General features: G+C 35.8%; 3 protein-coding genes across 3 annotated transcripts; 2 read left to right on the plus strand and 1 right to left on the minus strand.

The window, feature by feature from the left end:
• Window positions 1-4,633: 4,633 nt before the first annotated feature.
• LOC132055488 (root phototropism protein 3-like) lies at window positions 4,634-8,047 on the plus strand. Its single transcript, XM_059447342.1, has 3 exons — window positions 4,634-4,992; window positions 5,448-5,968; window positions 7,300-8,047. Exons 1-3 carry the CDS (start codon window positions 4,722-4,724, stop codon window positions 7,855-7,857), a joined length of 1,350 nt encoding a protein of 449 aa, XP_059303325.1. The 5' UTR covers window positions 4,634-4,721; the 3' UTR covers window positions 7,858-8,047.
• A 651-nt stretch (window positions 8,048-8,698) lies between these two features.
• LOC132055489 (pentatricopeptide repeat-containing protein At1g15510, chloroplastic) lies at window positions 8,699-11,942 on the plus strand. Its single transcript, XM_059447343.1, has one exon. The coding sequence runs from the start codon at window positions 8,859-8,861 to the stop codon at window positions 11,514-11,516; it is 2,658 nt and encodes an 885-aa protein (XP_059303326.1). The 5' UTR covers window positions 8,699-8,858; the 3' UTR covers window positions 11,517-11,942.
• A 182-nt stretch (window positions 11,943-12,124) lies between these two features.
• On the minus strand, window positions 12,125-17,052 carry LOC132055188 (uncharacterized). The gene is given in 9 exon segments (XM_059446896.1): window positions 12,125-12,601; window positions 12,663-13,522; window positions 13,524-13,583; window positions 13,899-14,217; window positions 14,352-14,578; window positions 14,667-14,829; window positions 14,970-15,088; window positions 15,190-15,305; window positions 16,780-17,052. Coding segments are annotated over 9 exon segments (2,283 nt in total). The 5' UTR covers window positions 16,939-17,052; the 3' UTR covers window positions 12,125-12,341.
• Between the last annotated feature and the right edge of the window lie 6,940 nt (window positions 17,053-23,992).

The following is a 23,992-nucleotide window of genomic DNA, read 5'->3' on the forward strand; positions in this document are numbered from 1 at the left end:
CCACCGTCTAAAAACATCTAGTTCGTGTTATTTTTTAATCTAAAAGTCAATATTCTTGGTATATTCAAGGCAAGGAACAAGTTTTAAAGCTTTGATCTCGGAATAAAGCGGCGTAAAACTCTATTTCAAAAACTAAAAACCACCTTCATTCTAGGTATTTCACTACGAATTTTGTATTACATTGTTCAATATATTACTATCATACGTATGATTGTTGTGTAATAGTTGTGGATTATGAAAAGAAAAAAAAAATATCGCCCACTTTTTTTGTGCGCAATGGGCAGTCCACTGTTTTTTTTTTCAATTTTTTTATTAATTAATTGTTAATTGTTTATTAGGTAATTGTTTATTTGTTGATTATTTATTTTGTAACCCTTAATTGTCGGATTAACTAATTGTTTATTTGTTAATTATTTATTAATTAGTTATTAAATATTTGTTAATAGTTTCATTAATTAATTATTTATTTGTTAATTATTTGCTAGCTAATTGTTATTTGTTTATTTGTTAATTATTTGCTAGCTAATTGTTAATTGTATTTAATCTTTAGGTTAGGTTTGAACACCCCTAGTTTAAGAGTTAAAATAACATTAATATAATATTAGTTAGTTAATTGTAGTTAGTATAATAATTAATTAACAATTATTAATTCGCAAATTTAGATAGTTAATATAATTTCTCGTTAAAGTCTTAGTTAGTTAGTATATATGAGTATCCTTAGTTTATTTGTTAGTTAATTGTATTTAATCCTTAGGTTAGGTTTGAACATCCCTAGTTTAAGAGTTAAAATAACATTAATTTAATATTAGTTAGTTAATTGTAGTTAGTACAATAATTAATTAAAAATAATTAATTCGCAAATTTAGATAGTTAATATAATTTCCCATTAAAGTCTTAGTTAGTTAGTATAATTGAACATCCTTAATTTAGGTCTGAACATCTTTAGTTTAGGATTGAACATTCTTAGTATAATTTTTTCGATAAAAGATTACATAATTAATAGTACATGTTAATGATTAATTAAAAATGCGTAAAACAGATACAACGCCTCCATGGATCCCGCTCCCCCTTCATCCGGGACCCTTTGAGCGTAGTTGCTTCACCTACAACAGCAGCATAGGTCCAAGCTAGTATAGGATTCAGATATAAATCCCACCCGTTTGGTCCGTCCCAGGGTTGTGGAGCAAGCATGGGATATTTTAGCAGCTCGGCTCCCACATCCTCGTGTCTTAGAGATACTATATAGGGGCAGTATCTACCGTTGCGTCGCTGCTGGTCACGTACAGCATGACAGGGCTCTTGTGACGGCCATGATTGAGCGATGGCGACTAGAGACCCATACATATCATCTCCGTACTGGTGAGGCCACCATCACCTTTTAGGACGTGGAGGTCCTTTATGGTCTCTAGGTCGATAGACGCGCTTTGTATATTGAGGAGCCCAACAGATGCCGTCGTATTGGCAGGAGTTGACCAGGCTCACTGGTTTCGCGCCTTAGGAGGTCATATATGGGGACAAAGTCGACTGTTAATGTCTTTCCTCTTCGAGCATTTGCGCCTCATAGACATGCAACATTCGATTACAGAGGACACACCTAAGGCTGATATTGACCGACGTGCTCGTCTGTACCTTCTCGTTATATTCGGGGCATTCTGTTCCCGAACACATCGGGTTCGTATGTGAGCTTCGATAGTATTTGCCCTTCAAGCATACGGACTAGTTGGGATGTTACAGTTGAGGCGCTGCTGTTCTGGCTTTCATGTATCGCGGATTCTGTCGAGCATCTATTGGCGTGAGGACCGATATCGCTGCATTTTGCCCGCTCCTCCAGGCACTATATTTAAGTGTGTGTAATTTTATTCTAAATATAGCTTTTTGAAACGATGACTAATAAAATATTTTTTTAATAACCCTTTCAGATATGGGTATGGACTAGGATGAGACCTTTTCAGCCCATAGCAGCTGCCCCTCCACTCGATTATATTGTTGAGGCGATGCCATACGCGTGGAGATGGACGAGAGGAGGCGTTATTCGAGATGTGGATATGCAGCACAGTATTCTCCCGTTCAAGGATCAGCTAGATCGTATGACGTCGGACCCGGTAAGTATTTTTTATTTAACATTAGTATGTTATTTTTTTTTATTTTTTTTTTACTATTTTAGTCTTTTATTATTAATTAATTCAATTATTTTTACAGGCTTTTTTATGGACGCCGTATGATCAGATTTTGGATCAGCTGCCGATATTTTGTAGGGCTGGTGAGCCCTTGTGGAGGTCGCGGTGTCCGTTGATACATATGGACATCGTTGAGGAGCACGCGCGCGCACCGCGTCTTCACAGACGATTCGCCATGTACGGAATTTACACAGTGGGTGACTTGGGAGCACAAACCATTACACGGGACGTCAGCGACGGCCGTCGATGCGGGGGGCCTTTATGCGGCTTTAGGTCCCACCGTTGGGATCGAGAAGGTGGGGACGGCTAGCCGTCGGACATGCGACTCGGTCCCCGACGGACGTACGGTGGTATGCTCGGATCACTCGCGCTGATTGTAACCCCGCGAGGCCTCGTGCGTACGGCCGAGATATGCGGCTCTCTCGGGACGGTATGACGCGTTGGTAAGTTTTATTAGTCATCAAACTTAATTAATCATTTTATGTATTAAGTTTCAAATTTATTCAATCATTAATATTTGCAAACAAATGCGGTACGGACGACCGTACGGAGAGGATGCGCTAGGAGAGCATGGATCATATGGATGCCTCCAAGACAACGGGATATGCAGCGCGGATGGTTCGGATCGGCGCGGTGGTATGCGGCGGGCGCGAAGAGACGTGTCGACGAGCACATTCTAGAGGTCCGCATTGGCGGCACGGTGCTCGTGGTCGTGCGGAAAGGGCCGAGGTGGCAGGTGGTAGGGCCTGGGTCGGTCACGAGAGGGGGTCATGGTCTAGTAGATGAGCTCGACGACTATATACCGGGACCGCTAACGGCCAAAGAACCTCCGTCGACTTCAGAGATCCGTCGACTTTTCACCGCTCGTCGACTTCAGAGATCCCGTCTACTTCAGAGCGTCCGTCGACACCTGTATATACGCCGAATTTATTTTCAGGTCACATGTTTTGGCCATCGCCTGCACAGCCGCCAGTTCGTCATCCACAGAGTGAGCGACCAACTCGCGATCTACGGGGTGGCACGGAGCTGGACTTCGATTTCTTATTCGAGAATTTTGACATGTCTCCGGCTCCAGGGCCCGCTCAGGTGACCGCTGAGGAGCCATCTCAGGAGCCCTCTAGCCAGCTATCTCAGGAGCCCGTCGACACACAGGTTTGAATTTTTACAATTATATTGTTTATATGTTATTTTATGTTTAGTTTAGCATAAAACTAAACTATATTGTTTATATCTTATTTTAGGTTCATTCTTCTGCGCCTGTGGACCTATCTCCTGCTCCGGCACCATCTACGTCCGGCTCCGGCCCACTCGGGAGACAACTAGGAGACAGACGACTCGCGAGCCCTCTAAGGATCCTACAGCCGGCCGTCTCGGGAGCCCATCGACACACATGTTTGATTTTTTACAATAAAATAGTGTATTAAATTAATTGTCTATATGTTATTTTATGTTTAGTTTAGCATAAAATAAACTAAATTGATTATATGTTATTTGTGCACATTCTTTTGCACCTGTGGATCCCTCTCATACTCTGATAGAGTTATCTCCTGAAGATCACATTTCAGCCACCGTCGTCTCCCATAGGAAGCATGGTTTGAACAAGCCTCCTACGAAGAGAACGCAGGATGATCACGCCATAGAGCGTGCACAAATTAAGAGGAAGAGGGGGGATGGAGATGATGGTAAGAGTGGTGGGGGTGGTGGAGTTCGCCTTAGGCCTAAGGTTATTCTTAAGCCTCCCACGTGTGGGACCTAGGGGGATGGAGATAGTATATTTGTAAATAAGATGTACATTTTATGTTAATATTATATTTTTTTTTGGTATTATTTTTTTAATGATAATTAGTTATCTTAGTTTTTATTATCGTTTAATAGTAACTCGTGCTACATCCTAAATTAATCAAAACCCTATAAAATAAAATACTTAAACCTAAAGATAACAAGTTTCCAAACAAACAAAACTTACTTCGGGACACTTTACAACTCCTGAAACGACGATCCAAACGTATAGGTATACTTAATGCATTAAGCCTACATTATTGTTCGCAGAAAAAGATATCAGGTTCTATATATAATATTGATATTCCGGTGTTTTTAAACATGACTAATCTTTGGTCAAAGTACGGAAAAAACATGAATTTCAAAACTATTCAAAAGAATAAAGGCATGGGAATTTTAGTGAGCTAGTATTGCGCACAAAATTAGTGCGCAATAGGGCCAAAGTGTAAACTTACACTTTGATCCTATTGCGCACTAAATTTGCGCGCAAAAGGTAGTTTGTTTTTTTAATATTTTTTTATATTTTTTATTTTTAGCGAGGTATTTTGGTGCCTTTGGACACTTTTTGGGTTAAAAAAGTTGCGGACTCCATATAAACACCATACGCCACTTTCTGAGAGTATTCTTGTCACTACTAATAAAAACAATGTTGTCAACATTATGTGGTGGTGTCACCCGTAACAAATTTTTAGCCACTAAAGGTAATAACCTCACGTAACAACGAGAAAGACAAAAAATCCTTGGCCAGAAATTTTCTTCATCTATATGAATGACTTACTAGCTAGTACTTATTACTCTAGTGTTCACACAAACTCTAAAATGAACAGACCAACATTGTCGGACTCCGACATTCTTCCCGGTAAATCCACACATTTCTCAGCCGAATGTTGGTTCGACGACACATGTATCCTCGACATGGACTACTTTGTCAAGACACTTTCCGGCATAAAGGCCAAAGGTGTTCGTCCCGACCTTATTGGCTCGATTATAACTCACTATGCATCTAAATGGCTTCCGGACCTGTCTCCTGACGAAGGTATTGATGGAAATTCTTCTAATAAGTATCTAATCTAGTACTGTAGTACATTTATTTTAATTTAAAGAGTCAATGGTCAAAAACACACCTAAACATTCTCGCGAGTTTCATATCCGAATTATCAGTTGTTCCCTTTTTCTTACCCTGAACTATCACCAGCTATGAACTAAAACACCCCTAGTTGAGTAGATGCTGATAGATTAGGCAGGAAAAGAGAACAATCACCCCTAGTTGAGTAGATGGTGATAGTTTAGGCCAGAAAAGAGAACAATTGGTAGTGGGCCTAATCAGTTTCGAAGTGTGTTTTAATACATAAATGGTGATAGTTCAGGTAGGAAAAAGGGAACAACTAGTTGGAGTATGAAACTCACGAAAAAGTGATAGTTCAGGTGTATGTTTGACCATTAACTCTAAATTACGTTACTCGAAATGAATCTAGTTTATTTTTTCGACAGGTTCACCAGTGTTAATAGGCTCGAAAGATTTTGAGGACTCACTGGAAAGCGTAACAGCGTTATGGATGAAGAAAAGGTTTTTTGTAGAAACATTAGTCGGAATTCTCCCACCTGAGAAAGATTCAATCCCTTGCAATTTCCTCTTGCGGTTGCTTCGGATCGCCAATATGGTTCGGGTCGAGCCTAGTTACCGGGTTGAATTGGAGAAACGGATATCATGGCAACTAGACCAGGCTACACTGAAGGAACTAATGATTCCATCTTTTGTTCACACCTGTGGGACATTATTGGATGTTGAACTTGTTCTTAGGTTGGTTGAGAGGTTTATGAGTTTAGATGAAGGTGTAAGAAGTGGAAGTGCTTTAATTAAGGTTGCTAAGCTTGTGGATAATTACTTAGCTGAAGCTGCTGTTGATGCGAATTTGACGTTGTTGGAGTTTATTGGTCTTGCTAGTGCACTTCCTGGCCATGCTCGTTCTACAGATGATGGCTTGTACAGAGCCATTGATACCTACCTCAAAGTAAGTGGAAAACTGGTTTTTTCCTGATTGTTAATTATAGCTCCTTAAATTTGGTTATTGGGGTATTTTGCTAGATATAGAGTTTAAGAAAAATATAAGTAATTTTAAACATGTCATGATATTTATTTGAATATATATTAGCATGTGATTAAATCCAAATTAAAAAGCTTAAGGTTAAAAAGTTTCAATTATTATATAGTGTGGCATTTTTATTGGGTAAATATTGAAAAGGTTAAAAGTATCTTATAAAATAGGACAACATGAGTATATATTATATTTATTTATAAATTGCCGGTGTGACCAACTCGTCCTGACCATAAGAGCATTTGGGGTGGATGACGTGGATAATGGTTGTAAAAATTATCTATCAAGGTTGTGGTTAAATGAATATCATGATGCCTTTATTTTTAATTATAACGATTTCGAGTTTGAGTTCATAGTTGAAAAATATTCTAATAAAAAATATTTTTACTTTTACTGGGCTTTATGTGGTGTGGAGCGATTCCAAACTAGTCTAAAGCTAAAAAAGAGATATCAAATTAAAATCGATGTGAAACCTAAAAGAGGTTGTAAAAAGGAAAATAACCGATCGAGTACCTATTTGTCTAGATTAGGGGTACAAGATTTGGGTTTGTCCCTACTATGAGATTCCGAAAGCCAAAGAGTCCAAACCGAGAAGGTACATTTTCAAGTATTGTCCAAGTTTCTAGTTCCTGACCCAACACAAACCACTATTATCCTAAATTTGGCTTTTCTTGTGGCTCTTTGAAATTAATATTACCAGAGTAATTTGTGGAGAAAATGAAGCATTAGTCTGCACTTGATTCAGTAAATTTTGTCAGAAGGTCCTCAAAGCTTTAGTCTATATCTCATCAATCAAGAGGATATGCAGAGGTAAATTCATGAATTTAACATGATGGATTTAATCTTTATTCTTACTCTTGAATCCATTGTAATTTTAAAATTATGAGTTCAAAATGTGGTTTTTGGTGACATTTTAGTAATTCTTGTCCACACATGGAGTATTTTAATTACGTGTCAAAAGTATTGAGTACACTTGAACCCGCACCTTACACCATACATCCACGAGAATATGCTATTGTTTAAATTATACAAAGACATGAGAATTTGTGTTTATAGTTTGTTAGCGCCTTAAGTACACATTCATATAATACCTAAATGATTTAGTACTGAAAATAGGATTTAAAGTGTATATCCCGATAGTGTAAAGATTTGTAACACGTCAGAACAATTTAACACCTTTTTATCAAGTTGTATAGCCAATTAATGCTAATATTATCTTATAAGTGAATTGACGTTGAATATGGCAGGCGCATCCCGGGGTGACAAAACAAGAAAGAAAAACCCTATGCAGATTGATCGACAGCAGAAAGCTATCACCTGAAGCGTCCCTACATGCAGCACAAAACGAACGTTTGCCAGTGCGAGCAGTAATTCAAGTACTGTTATCCGAACAAACAAAGCTTAACAACAAGCAGCAAATTGATTGGAGCGGTTCTTTTGTAAGCGGAACACGAAGCCCCAATAATCAGGGATTTACTGAGCCTTCAGCTCGGTGTACGTCTAAGCGCGAAATACATATCCAACAGATGGAGATAAAGAGGCTGAAAGAAGATGTTTTGAGGTTACAGAGTCAGTGTATGGCAATGCAAGCGCAAATTGAGAAGTTGTTGGACAAGAAACGAGGTGGCCGTTTTTTTAGCTGGAAGAAAATTATTGTGCCTTCCTTAGTGAATAAGGCTGATAAATATGGAGAAATTGATAGAGAAACTGATGTGGGATTTATTGGAAGACAAACTCCTATTGATATGAAGACTAGGCTTGTTCGAGGCAAAACTTCTAACAAGTGGAGGAAATCTTTGTCCTGAAAAGAAAATTTTGAGCGTTGAATTTGGAATAGGTGCAGGTTATCAGTCAATGTAAAAGTACTAGGAATAATTAAGATTCATATAAGCTTAATTATTGTAATATCTTCCTAAATTTGACTAGTACCTTATATTTCATTTAAAGATATGTATATCTAAATTTGCTCCTCTGTCAATAGCGGAAATAATTCCACTCGTGATAGCACTATTATCGCACTTGATGTGCACGCTTTTACGAGCAATGTTTGATGATCGACATATTGCTTATCCAATGTATCAATCACTAATTATATTAACAGATACTTTGTAGATTACATTGCGTCAAATGTCGTGCAGTGTCTTAAGATTAATTTATATGAAAAAAAAAAAGGCTTCATTTTTCTAATCGATTTTTGATGCTTTAAAAATATCTTATAGGAGAATGCTTCTAAAATGATACTGTAATACTTTTATGGTATAGGACCAATTTTGCCCTAATATATATATATATATATATGTTTGCACATACACTTCTATTACTTAACAATGGTTAATTAATGCATACTTTCACTTTATTAAATCATCTAACCATGGTTAATTTTAATTAGCTCATTGTAAATACCATGCGGTTAAGTATTTAACGATGCACCCTTACCATTAATAAGTAGCTCAATTATATCCTCGACATTAGCCAACTAACTAAAAAATGCCTCCCCTAACGGTTGCTCTAGTTTGAATGAAAAAACTAACCAATTTCAAACCCCTATAACTAATATACTAGTTGAATTGAATTATTAATCAAACGAAGAAGCCGAGAGATTAGAACATAGCAACAAACTAATTCCATTTTGTATCAATTAAAATCTGATATGGTTGGCCAAAATATAGAAACTCTACACGACGTCGTATAACGGATTTCAAAGTGCCTCTTATCTGCTAAACCCCAGTGTGTTTGATAGCCGTTTAAACCATCTCCTTAAACCCCCGCCTGGAAACCAACATGCTCCTTCTTTACACCTCCCAATATGGCTGCTGTCTCTGCTAAAACCCCAACTACATCTCTCCCTTTAGACCCCCCTAACCCTCAATTCTCTAAACTCCATTCTTCTAAATCTCTTAATTTCTCTAGCATCTTCCAAAAATCCCACTTTTTTTCCCTTAAAAAAAACCATCAAAATTCTCTCCTTAACTCCAACTCATCCACTTCTACTCCTACAACTGACCCAAATTCCCATATTATCCAATTATGCTCTCAAAACCAGCTAGAACAAGCAATAGTCTATTTAAAGTCAATAAATGGCACCATAGAAGAAGAAACATATGTTTCTTTAGCTAGGCTTTGTGAATTTAAAAGGGCGTCGAATGAGGGATGTGAGGTATTTTCTTGCATAGTTAATTGTATGAACCAGTTGAGCTTGAGGCTAGGAAATGCTTTGTTGAGTATGTTTGTTAGGTTGGGGAATTTGGGTGATGCGTGGTATGTTTTTGGGAAAATGGAGGAAAGGGATGTTTTTTCTTGGAATGTTTTGATTGGTGGGTATGCGAAAAACGGGTATTTTGATGAGGCTTTGGATATGTATCAAAGGATGTTGTGGGTTGGTATTAGACCTGATGTTTATACTTTTCCTTGTGTTTTAAGGACTTGTGGGGGTTTGCCTGATTGGAGAATGGGTAGGGAGATACATGGTCATGTAATACGGTTTAACTATGAGTCGGAAATTGATGTTGTTAATGCGTTGATGACGATGTATGTGAAGTGTGGTGATGTTGGCAATGCAAGAGTGTTGTTTGATGGAATGTCTAAGAGGGATAGAATTTCTTGGAATGCTATGATTTCGGGTTACTTTGAGAATGGTGAGTTTTTGGAAGGGTTAATGTTGTTCTCGTCAATGCGGGAAGTTGGGTTTTTTCCGGATTTGATGACCATGACAAGTGTGATTTCAGCTTGTGAGGCTCTCGGGGATGAGAGTTTAGGGAGGGCCCTTCACGGGTATGTGTCAAGAATGGATTTTTATAGTGATGTTTCGGTGCACAACTCTCTTATTCAATTTTATTCAGCTATTGGGTATTGGGAGGAAGCAGAAAAGATCTTCGATAGGATAAAGTGCAAAGATGTAGTTTCATGGACTGCAATGATCTCGGGTTATGAGAGTAATGGGTTTCCCGAGAAGGCCATTAATACGTACAAAATGATGGAGCTAGAAGGTGTTATGCCGGATGAAATTACTATTGCTTCTGTTCTATCTGCCTGCACTTCATTAGGCCTTCTAGAAATGGGTGTTAAGCTTCAACAACTAGCTGAAAGGAGAGGACTTATATCATACGTGATTGTTTCAAACACTCTGATCGACTTGTACTCGAAGTGCAGCTGTATTGACAAGGCGTTGGAAATTTTTCACACGATACCGGATAAAAACGTCATATCTTGGACTTCTATTATTCTTGGTCTCCGGATTAATAATCGTAGTTTGGAAGCTTTGATCTTTTTTAGAGAAATGAAACGCCATCAGGATCCCAATTCTGTTACCTTAGTGTCTGTCCTCTCTGCATGTTCTAGAATCGGTGCACTGATGTGTGGTAAAGAAATACATGCATATGTATTGAGGAACGGAATGGAATTTCATGGGTTCTTACCCAATGCACTCCTTGACTTCTACGTGAGGTGTGGAAGGATGGCCCCAGCACTAAATCTGTTTAATATGCAGAAAGAGGATGTTACTGCTTGGAATATCTTGCTGACTGGCTATGCTCAGCGAGGGCAAGGTGTGCTTGCAATTGAGCTTTTTGATGGAATGATAACTTCAAGAGTAAAGCCAGATGAGATTACTTTCATTTCTCTGTTACGTGCTTGTAGTAGATCTGGTTTAGTGGCTGAAGGCCTTGACTATTTGAATAGCATGGAGAGTAAATATTGTATTATTCCGAATCTGAAGCATTACGCTTGTGTGGTTGATCTGCTAGGCCGTGCAGGTCTAGTGGTCGATGCTTATGATTTTATTGTATCATTGCCTGTGAAACCCGATTCCGCTATCTGGGGGGCTTTATTAAATGCGTGTAGGATCCACAGGCAGGTTGAACTTGGAGAACTAGCAGCTAAACACATTCTTGAAACAGATGAGAGGGGTGTCGGATATTATGTTCTCCTCTGCAACTTCTATTCTGACAATGGCAGATGGGATGAAGTTGTAAGATTAAGGAAGATTATGATAGAAAAAGGACTGACTATCGATCCTGGTTGCAGCTGGATAGAAGTAAAGGGAAATGTACACGCATTTCTTATTGGTGATAACTTACACCCCCAAAGTAAGGAAATTAATGCAGTTCTAGAAGGATTTTATGAAAAAATGAAGGCAGCACATCATAGTGAATCAGAAAGATATACAGTGAATGAGGTTGAAGATTCAAAAGCCGAGATCTTTTGTGGACACAGTGAGAGACTAGCTATTGCATTTGGGCTTATAAATACGGCTCCGGGGACGCCAATTTTTGTCACAAAGAATCTTTATATGTGCAAGAGCTGTCACGACACAATCAAGTTTATCTCTGAGGTTGTGCGGAGGGAGATTTCAGTTAGAGATACTGAGCATTTCCACCATTTTAAGGATGGAAGATGCACATGTGGGGATGAAAATTATTTGGGAAAACTTGCAAGTCATAACCAGAAAGAATCGATTCACAGGTGACAAAATAGAATCTGTTCCTTGTGACAGGCAGAGGCCGGTATTCGTAGTTAGAATGGAAGCTGAATTAGCTCCTGGCTAGAGATACACGCCCCAAGGTGCCCTGATATTTGATAATGTGGTAGACTGCAAAGTCTCATCCACAATCCCGCACTGCACATCTGCTGCTTCCACAGACAGCATCAACTGGTTATTTCCCTTGTGATAATGCTCTCGAAAGCTAGAATATTGTGATCAAAAGACACTTTGTGGATACTCAACATAGAGATGCCTGACGTATTGTAAATAGCACATACCTTTCTCTCATACTTGAAGATAGGCACTAGTTCTTTGTTACTTTAGCGAAGTGGATTTCGAAACTTGTATATCTTGGTGGTGGTATGACTGGTGCTCAAAGAGCGGGGAAACTTGTTTAGATTATAGCATATGTTGTTGCTTGTAGAACTGCATGAACATGGAGGGTCTTGAAAACAAACATTGGTTTCTCATAAACATGTTCCAAATCTTCTGCCTTCAAATAGAATGTCTGAAGGAGAAAGATGTCTTGTATTGTCTGCTGAAATCCACACTATATTGTGGATGTGCATAAAGAATTAAAGACATTTTCACTATTGCTTAGCCTTGTGGTATCTGACCAGCAAACTACTCTTCTTAAAATTGTTCAATATAACCACTTTATTAGAGATCTTTTTGTCAAACAACTAGCTGTTATTACAAATCTTTCAAAAAGAATAATAGAGTACACTATTGTACAAAGAAATCAAGCACAAAGCACCATTCACACTCATTTTGGTGGTAATATGAAAAACTTAGTTCTATATCCAGGTCCTACATCTTCACTGCTCTCTTGATTGTTTTGATGGATGACCTTATGAAGCCGTTACCTCCTACCTGTCCTTCATCACTATCATCACCAACTACTGAGGGCTTCTTCCTTATGCAATCCACTCTCTTTTTCATGCCACTCAAGAGGAGAGATGGGGAGGACGGGATACGCCTAAACAACCTAGCACTGTCCGACCTCAAGAGTTCCCTTTCCTTTTCCTTCTCACTCTTCCTTTCAGTTCTTTCACAGCTGTTAGATCTCCCTTAGAAGCCCTGCTCTCCTGTCTGGAATTGCTCTGTTAGAAGTTTTGCTGTTTGAGGAACTTCCTTTCATTTCGACAACTTCCTCTCGTTTTGTTCCTACTTGATTTTGGACAGCTTCCGTTCTATTTTGCACCTTCTGTGACTGTTTCACATCCTCAACTAATCCTGTCTCCTCAGGTTTAGATATCTTCATCTCCTTTTGTGGATATTTGAAATTCAGCTTTGTTATTGTGCCATCAATCTCATCAGTTTTATCTTCTTCTCCTGCATTAAGAGTTCTCGTACCACTATCATTCTCCTCAGCAGTCTGAATGTTGGTAGGTTCTTGAGAGTTGTCCAGAAGCAACTGAAGCCATTTTTCAATATTTCCTTTCCCACGTTGCTTTCTGCTATCTTCATCCTCCTCCTCCTCTCTTTCAGTTTCATGAAAAATGGGAAACCCGGGGTTGTATGTTATCCCTTCTTCTTGTATTTCTAAATTTTGAACCTTCTCTTCTGCTGGATCCTCATCCTTTGCCTGCACAATAGTCTTGTTGCTGTGTTCAGATGGCAGTCCCATGCTGATTCTGTGATGAGTTTCTTTCTGTTTTCCTCCATTTAGAGATAGTCTATCCTCGTATGCTTTCTGCTCTTCCTCCAAAAATATTCTTAACTCCTTATGCATACTGTCCTTGGGATCCATCTTGGGCAAGCATAGAACTCTCTTATCATCGTTCTCTAATTCTGCCCCCGAGCAGCTGCTAGGCAGAAAGAGAAGAGTCTTCTCATCTCCTCCCTCTTCATCCGGAAATTCATCCATCCTAGATCTTTTTCTTGTTTGGTCCCACTCAGGTCTTATCTGTTGCTCGAGTTCATCTCTCTGTTTGAATCTCCTGTGTAGGTCTCTCTCTGCAGAATCACAAATTGCTCTTTGAGCTTCTTGCCATAAGGGTGTTAGCTGCTGCCTGATTCAACCTCACTTGTTCTTTATACACAATACTCCTGCAAATCACATAAACCACATGCATTTTATTTAGGCTTTTTCCATTTTTGTCCTGTAGACCAAAATTAACTACGGGCACTAGCCAAAATATACAAAACCTATACTGACTATGTATGTAATATGCATATTTATGTATATTATATATTTGATGTATATTTATACTTAATATACAAAATATATATATTTGCAAGCTATTATTTTTTAGAGCGGTCCAAAAATGTAATCGACTTATATTCAAATACACTATATCAGGAAAACAAAGTCCACATGTATTTTTATTTTTCTAGTTGGCATGTTTTTTCCAGAGATCTTACTGGTGCATGGCATCTCGAATCATCTTCTCTAGCATAGCTCTATAAGAAGATTGTGCCTCAGCTAGTCGTCGACACTTCTCTGCTCTCCTTCTTTTCTTTGTTAGGATTAGCTCCAAATCTTGTGCTGCTGCTTTCTCCTCTTCAGTCTTCTGCTTTAATTCACCCACTTCATCATCTAATCTCTGTATTTCTGCCTGCATCTTTGCTGTCTCTTCTCTGTGTCTCAAAGAATCTCTAGCTATCACAATAGCCTGGTATGGATTGGTTACCATCCCTGGATCTTCATTTTCTTTCAGATCCGTTTTTGATCTTTTACAAGCTGTCACAACAGAAGAATTAGAAGAAAAAATACCGAAGAAACAAAGAGCGGTCTCATTTGTCTGGTTTCACAAGACATTGAAACCAAGAAACGTGTAATGGTCAATTTTTTGTTTTTGTTTTTTGGAGACTAACCTACAATAGGAGTGTTTGATCTTGGTCTTCTATTGATATCCAATGATCTCAGAGTTGAGGAAGAATCAAAAGACTCCCTTCGAGATAGAACAACAGCTGCTGGAGCGAGGCCAATCTTTTCTTTTGATTCAACAAAATGTTGAGGAAAAACATGTGAATCAACAGTTTGTGAGGCGTTAAGTTCTTCATTTTCACCTTCAGAGAACAACCAAGAAAATGCTCTACGCCTGAAAATAAGGACACAGTGAGCATCTAGCAGTTGCAAAATCTCACTTTGAATCTGGAAATGTACTCAAACATACAGTAGCAACCGACCTGAAATCTGAATTCGATATAGAAAAGATGGACAAAAACTGGTTTATTGATATTCCAACTTGCAGATCCCACCAGGGTATAAGAAATTCCAGCTTATTATTCTTGTTCTTGCATGCTTGCCACTGCATTATTCTCAGATTGCTTGGAGCAGTTAGTCCTCCTCCTGCAATTTCACCGAATATCATATGTTCAAAATTCATCTATGCAGAAAGTTTAACTTATATAAACTGGCTGTGTAAATTTTTATAACAGGTAAAGGTGAACTGATAGAGTTAAGAAGTCGGAAGGATGATGAGTAATTACTGGAGCAAGGAAACCAGTGATCAATTTCCCATGCTAGAGGTGAAGCAGAATCAGCATGATAATACAGAACATTGCCGTATGCGTCTACTCGAAATACTTCAGGATCAAATCCTGCATTTCTGGAGTTCAAATTATAATCAAGAATCAGAAACCCCTTTTAAGCATTTCCTAATTATTCATATTGGATAAATAGAATTATTGCATCAGAATCCATTTTTACCCCAGGTGGTTGAGTTGCTTCCACAAAAGAGACACAAAAATCTTGGGCTTTGTATTGGGTTGTGCATTCGGATCAATGATGGGGAACATGTCATCCAATTCCTTGGCTCTCAAAACCTATTACCAATCAAGATAACAACGATCAATATATCAGACAGCACATAATTCCTCAGGGCAAAAAACAGGAATAGGAGTAAATACGTTGTCTTTCTAAGCTTAATTTGTTCTAAATGAAACTACAATTTGTGACACCATTGTTTTCCAAGATCAGGTAAGTGATTCGAAACACGGGGGCAGAGCTAGAGTTTTAGCAGTGGGTTCGACAAAATTCAGTAACTTTGGCCAAAATCCTATATTTGTGTTCAGAAATCTACTTATTGGAGTAATAATTTATCCTAAACCCAATAAGCTATATTTTCTAGAATTCATAACCCATAAACTCAAATTCTAGATCCGCCTCTTGCACCGCAACTTCTACTTGAAAAAATCACGGATCGAAATTCGAGCCTAAACCGGATAATATTCACAAGATATATATATATATATATATATATATATATATATATATATATATATATATATATATATATATGTAAGAAAATTACTAAAGTTTCAACAAATGTTAAAATCTGAACTTGTTATTGCAAATGTGAATTGAGAATAATTGTGAGAACATAATGGTCGCTTGATCTGATTATAATTGCGATATCCACTTTGCGAAATAGATACCTATTAAGGTCGCTTTCACTTATAATGGAAGAAGAGAGCGACTTTGAGGCCCCGTTTGGACATGGTTTGAAATGTTTGGTTTTAGTATTTTGAGACTTAATTTGGATATTTTAAGTTGTATTTTCTTTTATAGACATAAAAATCCCACAACTTGTGAAACATTCTCAATTCTTATATAATCTTATCAAATAAGCAAGTCAGAGTTCATAACAAAATTAGTACACTACTAGAAGACCTTTCTTAAAAATACAACATCAATTAATCAAATTATAGTTCAATAAAAACGAAAATTTAACATGAATTGTAATGTAACTACTCTTTAATATAATCCTCCCACATAAATTAAGAGTTGGTAGACATAAATAAAGGTTGGTGGAAGTTAATGAGATTGGTAAATGATTGATGGGGGTAATTGTTAAAAATATCTACCAACTTATGGGTCTTTTTTTACAAAATATAAACTTATGAGTTAAATTTTATATTTAAAAAAGCTGAAACCATGATTTCAAACCCCAATCATGCCTTTTTGGATGATTTGGGGTTTGTAACGCATGTCCAAACGCTAGTTTGGGGTCATGATTTCAAACCATGGTTTGAAAACGCATGGCCAAACGCCTACTAACTTACAATTAGAAACTAGCAATCATAATTCATATGCACCACAGATACAGTGAAATTCAACACAAAGTTCTGGGCAAAGAAGATCCAAATGAACAGATCAATCCACCCCATATGGTAATCCAGAAGAAGACAAAGTACTCCATACATTAATTTAATCAAAATCTGATATAATTTCGAACACGAAATTCCTCCTTCTGATAAATAACTGATTAATCTTGGAAAAAAGATCAAGTCACGTTACCTCATGTTGTGGTAAAGCATAGGGAGTGAAAGTGAAAGGAGGGCCACGGCTGAAAGGACCAAAACTCCGATCTTTACAGAGATTCGAATAGGCTTTTGGGTATCCCAATCCATGATCAATCACCATTTCTTCAGGGGTAAAAACAAGATCGCCAGCCATTAGAGAGGGCTTCTGTTTCTTGCTGAAAAGTGAAGAATGAAAAACAAGAACTGAACAGAACAGAACACAGAAAGAGAGAATTAGGTGATTTTGATGAAACAAAATACGAGACCAACGGTCATGTCATTTTTAAAAGGTTTAAAGCTTTTTTTTTAGAGGTGTAACGGCTAGATATGCTGGCCTACTTCAATAACAGCTCTCCCATATAAATTCAGATGTTTGTCATTAAAGTCTAACTAGATTTAAAATGACAATATTAACCTTATGAAGTAAGATATGTGCTGACCTGGATGTTTGATAACTTATGGGGGTAATTTGGTCCAAGAAATGGAACCGTTGTAAAATAGGTCATCATTTAAGTTTGAACGAGTTTAAAAGAAAACCAACGAGTGAACCAAATCTATTACTCCTAGTAAAGAGGTCAAAGTGAAAAGTTCCTTTTAGCACGACAAATCAAGTACATTCCAACACACATCTAAGGCTCTACCTAAATTCGATGTCTGTCATACCTGCATAGTTCAAGTACTTTATTTTTTATTGTAGGAGGGGAATCCCTTTTTTTTTAATTTTTTTTTATTTTTTATCTTTAAAGGAAATAAGCAAGCATTTTTGTTTAAAAGATATTAGCAATAAATTCTTTGTATGATTTTCACACACAGATACAAGAGTTAATCGTGATATGAATGAGACATTATATAAAATAACTAATTACGGTACACGAAATTTTTCATGTACTAAAAGCTCCAATTTTGTCAATGCACTCGCGATAAATACTGATATTTCCTTTTTGTTTTGTTTTTTGACATTCTTATTTGGATATGACTAGAATTCTAGAAAGACATCAACTTCTGTTACAACTGAAGAAATGGGCAAATATGAATTTTCAAATTTTCATACGTGAACTTCCAATTATAATTTGATGGAGTTTGAAAGTTTAATGAATTTTCTAGAATTTAAACTGCATATTTTCAAATTTTAGAAGTTTTACGAATTCTGACACATCGTATTGGAGTTATACATGTAAATTTTTTAAATTCCAACACAAACACTAACTAAAGCTTAATTAGCTATCTAAAAAGTAGCTATTTGTCAATTTCATCCACAACTAACACATGTCCAAGCTACAGGCGGGTTGACCTATCCGTATAAAATTGGAAGGTCCAAGCCCAAATCTTTCTCGAACTTGTCCGCGGCCCAAATTCCAAATCCAAGTCCAGCCGTATGTGGGCTTGGGATTTCTTGGAGCGTTTTTTTGTGGGGGAAAGGACACAAATGGCTCTAGGCCATAAATAATCCCATACGCTGGCCCATCTATTCCCAAATCCAAAAATTAGCCCATAAACTATTTCCATTCGCTAGCCAAAATCTGTAGCAAGTCTTTTGTGGCGACTAAAAGATTTAAAAAGTCACCACTAAAAGCACCAGGCGCTTTAAAAATAAAAAATAAAAAAAAAACAGACTCTTTGTGGCGACTTTTAGTCTCCACTAAAGAGCTGCTACAGAAATCAATCTCTTTAGTGACAATTAAAAAAGTCGTCACTAAAGGTTAAACATCCCAAAATATATATAATATGTGTATATTTAATAAGAAATATTCCAAAAAATTCTGAGGCGATTTTTGTATATAATATGTATCATTTGTGCATAAAAATATGTATCAGTACCTATCTGTAATGTATAGAAACTGTATAAAATATGAATCATTAAGGTATGTATCATTTTTGTATATAATATGTATCATTTGTGTATATAATGTGTATTATAGAATAGAAAATTGTATCGTTTTTGTATATAATATGTATCATTTTTGTATAGAAAATGTATATATAATTCCAACATGTGTATATAAACTGTATCAATCTTATATAGAAAGTGTATCATACGTATAAAAAATGTATCATAGAAATCGTATCATTGTGGTATATAATATGTATCACTATTGTATATGTAAAAAAATATATCATATCATTATTGTATAATATGTGTATAATAAATGTATAATTAACGTATAATTTATGTATAATAAATGTATGATTAATTCCAGCATATGTACATAAACTTTATCATTCTTGTATATAAAGTGTATAATTAATTCTAGCATATGTATATAAACTGCATCATTCTTGTATATAAAGTGTACAATTAATTCCAGCATATGAATACAAACAATTTGTATCATTCTTGTATATATGAATATATATATAATTTAACATATATATATAAAAATGTATCATTCTTGTATATACTTATTAAATATATACATATTATACATATTTTGGGATATTTCTTACAATATATACACATATTATACATGTTTTGGGATATTTAACCTTTAGTAGCGCTTTTTTAATTGTCACTAAAAAGTTCGATTTTTTTGTAGCCTTTTAGTGGCGCGTTTTGTGGCGAAAAAGTTTTTTTTTTTTTTTTTTTTAAGCTCCTGTTGTTGGGCAAGCCATTTTTTGACATTAATTTGGGCCACCCGAACAACCTGTGGTATTAAGCCCAAATATTGGTTAAATGTGAAAATGGCTGACTGACTGGACACACAGTGTCCTTTTCCTTTTTTTTGTGCCGATTGTCCTTCAAAAGCATTGGTCTTTAATTTCTGTCCCTCAAATTTGAAATCTTTAATTTTTGGCCTTCGCCTAAAAACCCATGGGTTCCGGGTTCGAATCCCCGCTCAGATAAAAATAAAATAAAAATCGCAAGGCAGAGGTTTAGATTCGCAAACTCTACCCCAATCGGGTATAGTTTGCCTTATCCACACAAAACTACGCCTCCAGCCCTAACTTTTTCGACTTGCAAAACTATGCATGAGGCTTAACTTTTTGCAAAGAAACTATGCAATAAACCTAACTTTGTTAGAATACCTAACTATGTTAAAAAATTTTTTTTTTTTATATACTAATTTGGGTTCAAATCCCAAATATACGTGATATTAGGCGAAGGATAAAAATTAAAGACCACCAATTTGATGGCAAAAAATTAAAGACCACCCCACAATAGGGTATTCCTGCTAATTGCCCCTCTTGGAGCCTAACAGTTCTCATGTTTCTTTTTCCTTTTCTTTTCACTAACCAACAACAATTATGACAGCGAACTCCGTTCCTACTCTCTTTTGCAGTTTTTGGATTATAAATAGGATTGTTATAGCTACATAACCTAAAAATATATTATATTAAATAGATGGGGCAATATCACCACCTTCCAATTTTGCAAAGAACGGGCAGTCTGAACTCTCAACCCAAAAGCAAAAGCGCCTTTCAGATTTTTTGAAGTCACAATTTATAAAGTGTGCTTGGCTTTTCGTGCAGTGATAAGCTAATTGTGCGAGGTCACTATTGGCGTGTAAATAAGAGCTCGATACCTGTACTTCTTTTGACACCTTCCTTATCTTGGACTTAAATTGTCCAGTTGGCCTAACGTTTTTACACCTATTTTACAGGCTTTGGGTTAGATATATGTTTGTGCTTTTGTCGATCAACATCAACTGCTATCACAGATCGAAATATCAACGACTCTTCACATATCTTAAATCAGAGAAATATTCCAACCTTCACCAGTTAAAAAGGGCATCCTAATTTGTAATTGAATATGATCTAATTGCCGATAGCGCTTAGTTATACGTATTTAAATATCCTATTAAACAATTTTTCTTACATATATTCCTATCTTTAGTGAATTTATTATTTCTTCACGCGATAAAATTTTTCAATAAATTTAGAAATAATAATTTTATAAATTTAATTGAGAAAAATGGGCATATTTTAATTTTATTTATATTGATTAGATCAGAAAGATACTACTTTCAATCGAATTTCCAATGTAAATATTTTCTAACCCTACAAGAAAATGCCAAATACCCTCACCAAGTGGACTATGAACATTTTCTCTTCAGTTTCAAGTACTTTTGTTGAATTAACACTTTAATTCAAGTACGTATTCATAGATATATGTACATAACAATTGACCGCGAGCTTAATTAAAGTAAAGTGTACAATATTCGAATTTCGAGTCTAAAAAATTACTAACCTCAAGAAAACATCAAAATCCCTTGCACCAATTGAACAATGGACGTTAATTTGAGAGGATCAGAGTTATAACTGCTGATATGCTAACAAAGAATAGTCTATCTTTTACACTATTAATAACAGTTACCAACGAACATTTGATTTAATAATTCAGCAGGTACTTCATCAAAATCAATGCTGCACACATTTTTTTGAACCGAGTAGATTTCGAATTAATATATGATTAAGATTTTGTCCAATAACTTCTGGAACCAAAAAAAAAAAAAAAAAAAAAAAAAGGAAAAAAAAGACCATGATTTACTGTATGTTGCACACTCAAGTCTTTCACACAAACATAATGAAGATAAGAACTCTACAGTAAGCAAAATATTACTATAATTTCGAGAGCAAATAACAACATGTCGTGAAGGACACATTAACACACATTCACATCAGTGACAACTGAGATGTTTTAGGAAGCCTTAACAGAAACACAACTCAGTAATATAACAGCTCATGTCTAGATCATGTTTGCCTCAAGGACAAAGAAAGAATTAATAATGGGATATAGTTCCAAGCAAGCTACAAATTAGTAATTGCCAAATTAGTAACACACTATTTGATATGAGAAGAAAATGAAAAAAAAAAAAAAAACACAGCCTACCTAAAGAGAAAAAAAAAAAAAAAAAACTCTTGCTACTTCTTGTGGAATTTATATTCAAGTGAATTTTCCGCAACGAACGAATCTTGATGGGAAGATTTCTTTCTTAACTGGACAACTTATCTTAGGATCCTTTTCCCTTTTGTTTCCCTAGAGAACAAATATTAGTAAAATTTAAAATTAGAATAACTATGTATATATTGCATAAAGTAATAAAAAACACACTAAAAGCATATATCTTAAGTAACTTGCTTTTTAGATGAATATTTAGAATTTAGATAACATCTTTTAAACTCATTATTCAAAATAGTACTCCCAGTCACAATTTTTGTGTCATAGTTTAAAATTTGAGAGTCAAAAGTTTTGATCGTAATTCGAACACAAAATCTTTAAAAAAAAAAATACATAAAAACCCCCCAACATAAATTGCACCCAGCCTTAACCTAAAGAGGACGTGGCCAAAAAAAAAAACTCAAGAGTGTTGCGCGCTACTTCTTGCCACGTCATCGCCACTTTTTTTTTTCATTTGATTTTTTCTTTTTATTAATTATATTTACACTAATTAACCTCTAATTAACCATTAATTTTGTCTTCTTCATCACTAAACTCCTTCTTCATCACTAAACCCTTCTTCCTCTTCTTCATTTCGAATCTATGATGGACACACACATTCAATCCATTTTCTTTCCATTAACACACACACATTCAACTTATCCATTAACACACACGGCATTCAATTTATTTTTTTCCATTAACAACACACATTCAACCCATTTTCTTCAACTCATTTTCTTCCCTCCATTAACACACACACATTCAACCCATAACACACACGCATTAAATTTTCTTCCTTTAAAATTCAACCCAGAATCCTCCATTAACACACTATCAACCCATTTTCTTCCTCCATTAACACACATATATCATCAATCATAAAGTTTAATAAAAAACACACTTTAACCAATTTTCTTCAACCCATTTATATCTATTAAGTAACTTTAATTTTTTTTGCATCTCTTCACATCCACTTACTTGACATCACAAAATTCCAAAGTTGTTAAATTACCCTTTGAATCATCTAAATTCTAAAGCATTAAATCCCAGTATATCCTTTTCCCCCTCAAATCATAGTCATCATCTTCACTTTTTTACCATTTTTTCACAGCAAAAATTTCCTATTTTCTCCTTAAAAAATTCACACGACTCTTAAGCCGCCTCCACACGCCCTACCCCTACCCCTGCAAAAAAAAAAAAAAAAAAAAAAAAAACATCGTTCCATCAAATATACCCACTTGCCCCACCTACCAAACCCGTCATCATTGTTTGAAATTTTGATCTACACAATTAAAAATATCACATACCCACTACATATATCAAATTACCAGTTATATACTAGTATATATATAGAGCTACAAAGAGTGATGCTCATTTCTTCTTGTGTTGTCAACAAGCCAACATATTTCTCTCCTCCTTGTTCAGTTACTAAAACTCTCTTCATCCTCTTCTAGTTCTGCTGCTGCTGCGGTGTGGCGGCGGTGTGGAGGCAGCAGGCAGCGGCGGTGGTTGAGGAGAAAAGAAGAAGAAAGAGAAAAAATAAATCATTTAACAATTGAAATGTGGAAGAGAGGGAGGGTGGGGTGGGTGAGAGATAAAATATAAATAAATTTTTAAAAATTAATTTTTATTAAAATATAACAAATATTTTTACTGCTTTCACTCGCCATAACTCAATCGAAAAATTAAAAAGAAAAATTATAGATCACTGGCGAAGGTTAGTGCGTACATAATTAAACGTATACGTTGGGGTTTTTTTTATGTATTTTCCCAACTTTTTAAATAAAATTTATAAAGATATATAAAAATCTATAGATCACAATAATTTATAATTTAAGATATTTAAAAGATATATAAAAGATCACGATCAAATATACAATAGTTTGTTTCTCAAAATCCGAACATCACCACATAAAATTGGGACGAAGAGATACTATTATTAATGCGACACGAAAAGTTAAACAATTAGGTAGCAAAAATTGAGGAAGATAAAGGATTTAAGATCAAAACAATAAAATGTGAAGTAGAAAAATAAAGAAAAAGTCTGAATTGAAAATTAAAAAAAAAAAAAAAAAAGAACTGATAGTATCATGTAATTACCCTTGTGAAGTGCGTGAATGATGGCACAAATAGAAAAGGCTAAATGTAACAAATGCTTACAAAGAGGTAGGAAAGCCGATATATTCTTGACCTCTATTTCTAATAAATATATATGGCTGTTTGGAATATGCAAACCTAAGGCTACACATAGCAGCAGCAATAAATTATCTACTTACAGGCTATTTAAAGCACCCATAATTAACCACCCACGTAGAGGTTTTTTGAAGCA

This window comes from Lycium ferocissimum, chromosome 5 (assembly GCF_029784015.1).
Source record: "Lycium ferocissimum isolate CSIRO_LF1 chromosome 5, AGI_CSIRO_Lferr_CH_V1, whole genome shotgun sequence".
NCBI classification, from domain to species: Eukaryota; Viridiplantae; Streptophyta; class Magnoliopsida; order Solanales; family Solanaceae; genus Lycium; species Lycium ferocissimum.

Coding starts and splice junctions, on each gene's coding strand:
- LOC132055489 (XM_059447343.1), top strand. CDS start 8,859: ATGGCTGCTGTCTCTGCTAAAACCCCAACTACATCTCTCCCTTTAGAC.
- LOC132055488 (XM_059447342.1), top strand. CDS start 4,722: ATGAATGACTTACTAGCTAGTACTTATTACTCTAGTGTTCACACAAAC. Junction 4,993..5,447: donor GGACCTGTCTCCTGACGAAG/GTATTGATGGAA, acceptor TTTTTTCGACAG/GTTCACCAGTGTTAATAGGC. Junction 5,969..7,299: donor CCATTGATACCTACCTCAAA/GTAAGTGGAAAA, acceptor TGAATATGGCAG/GCGCATCCCGGGGTGACAAA.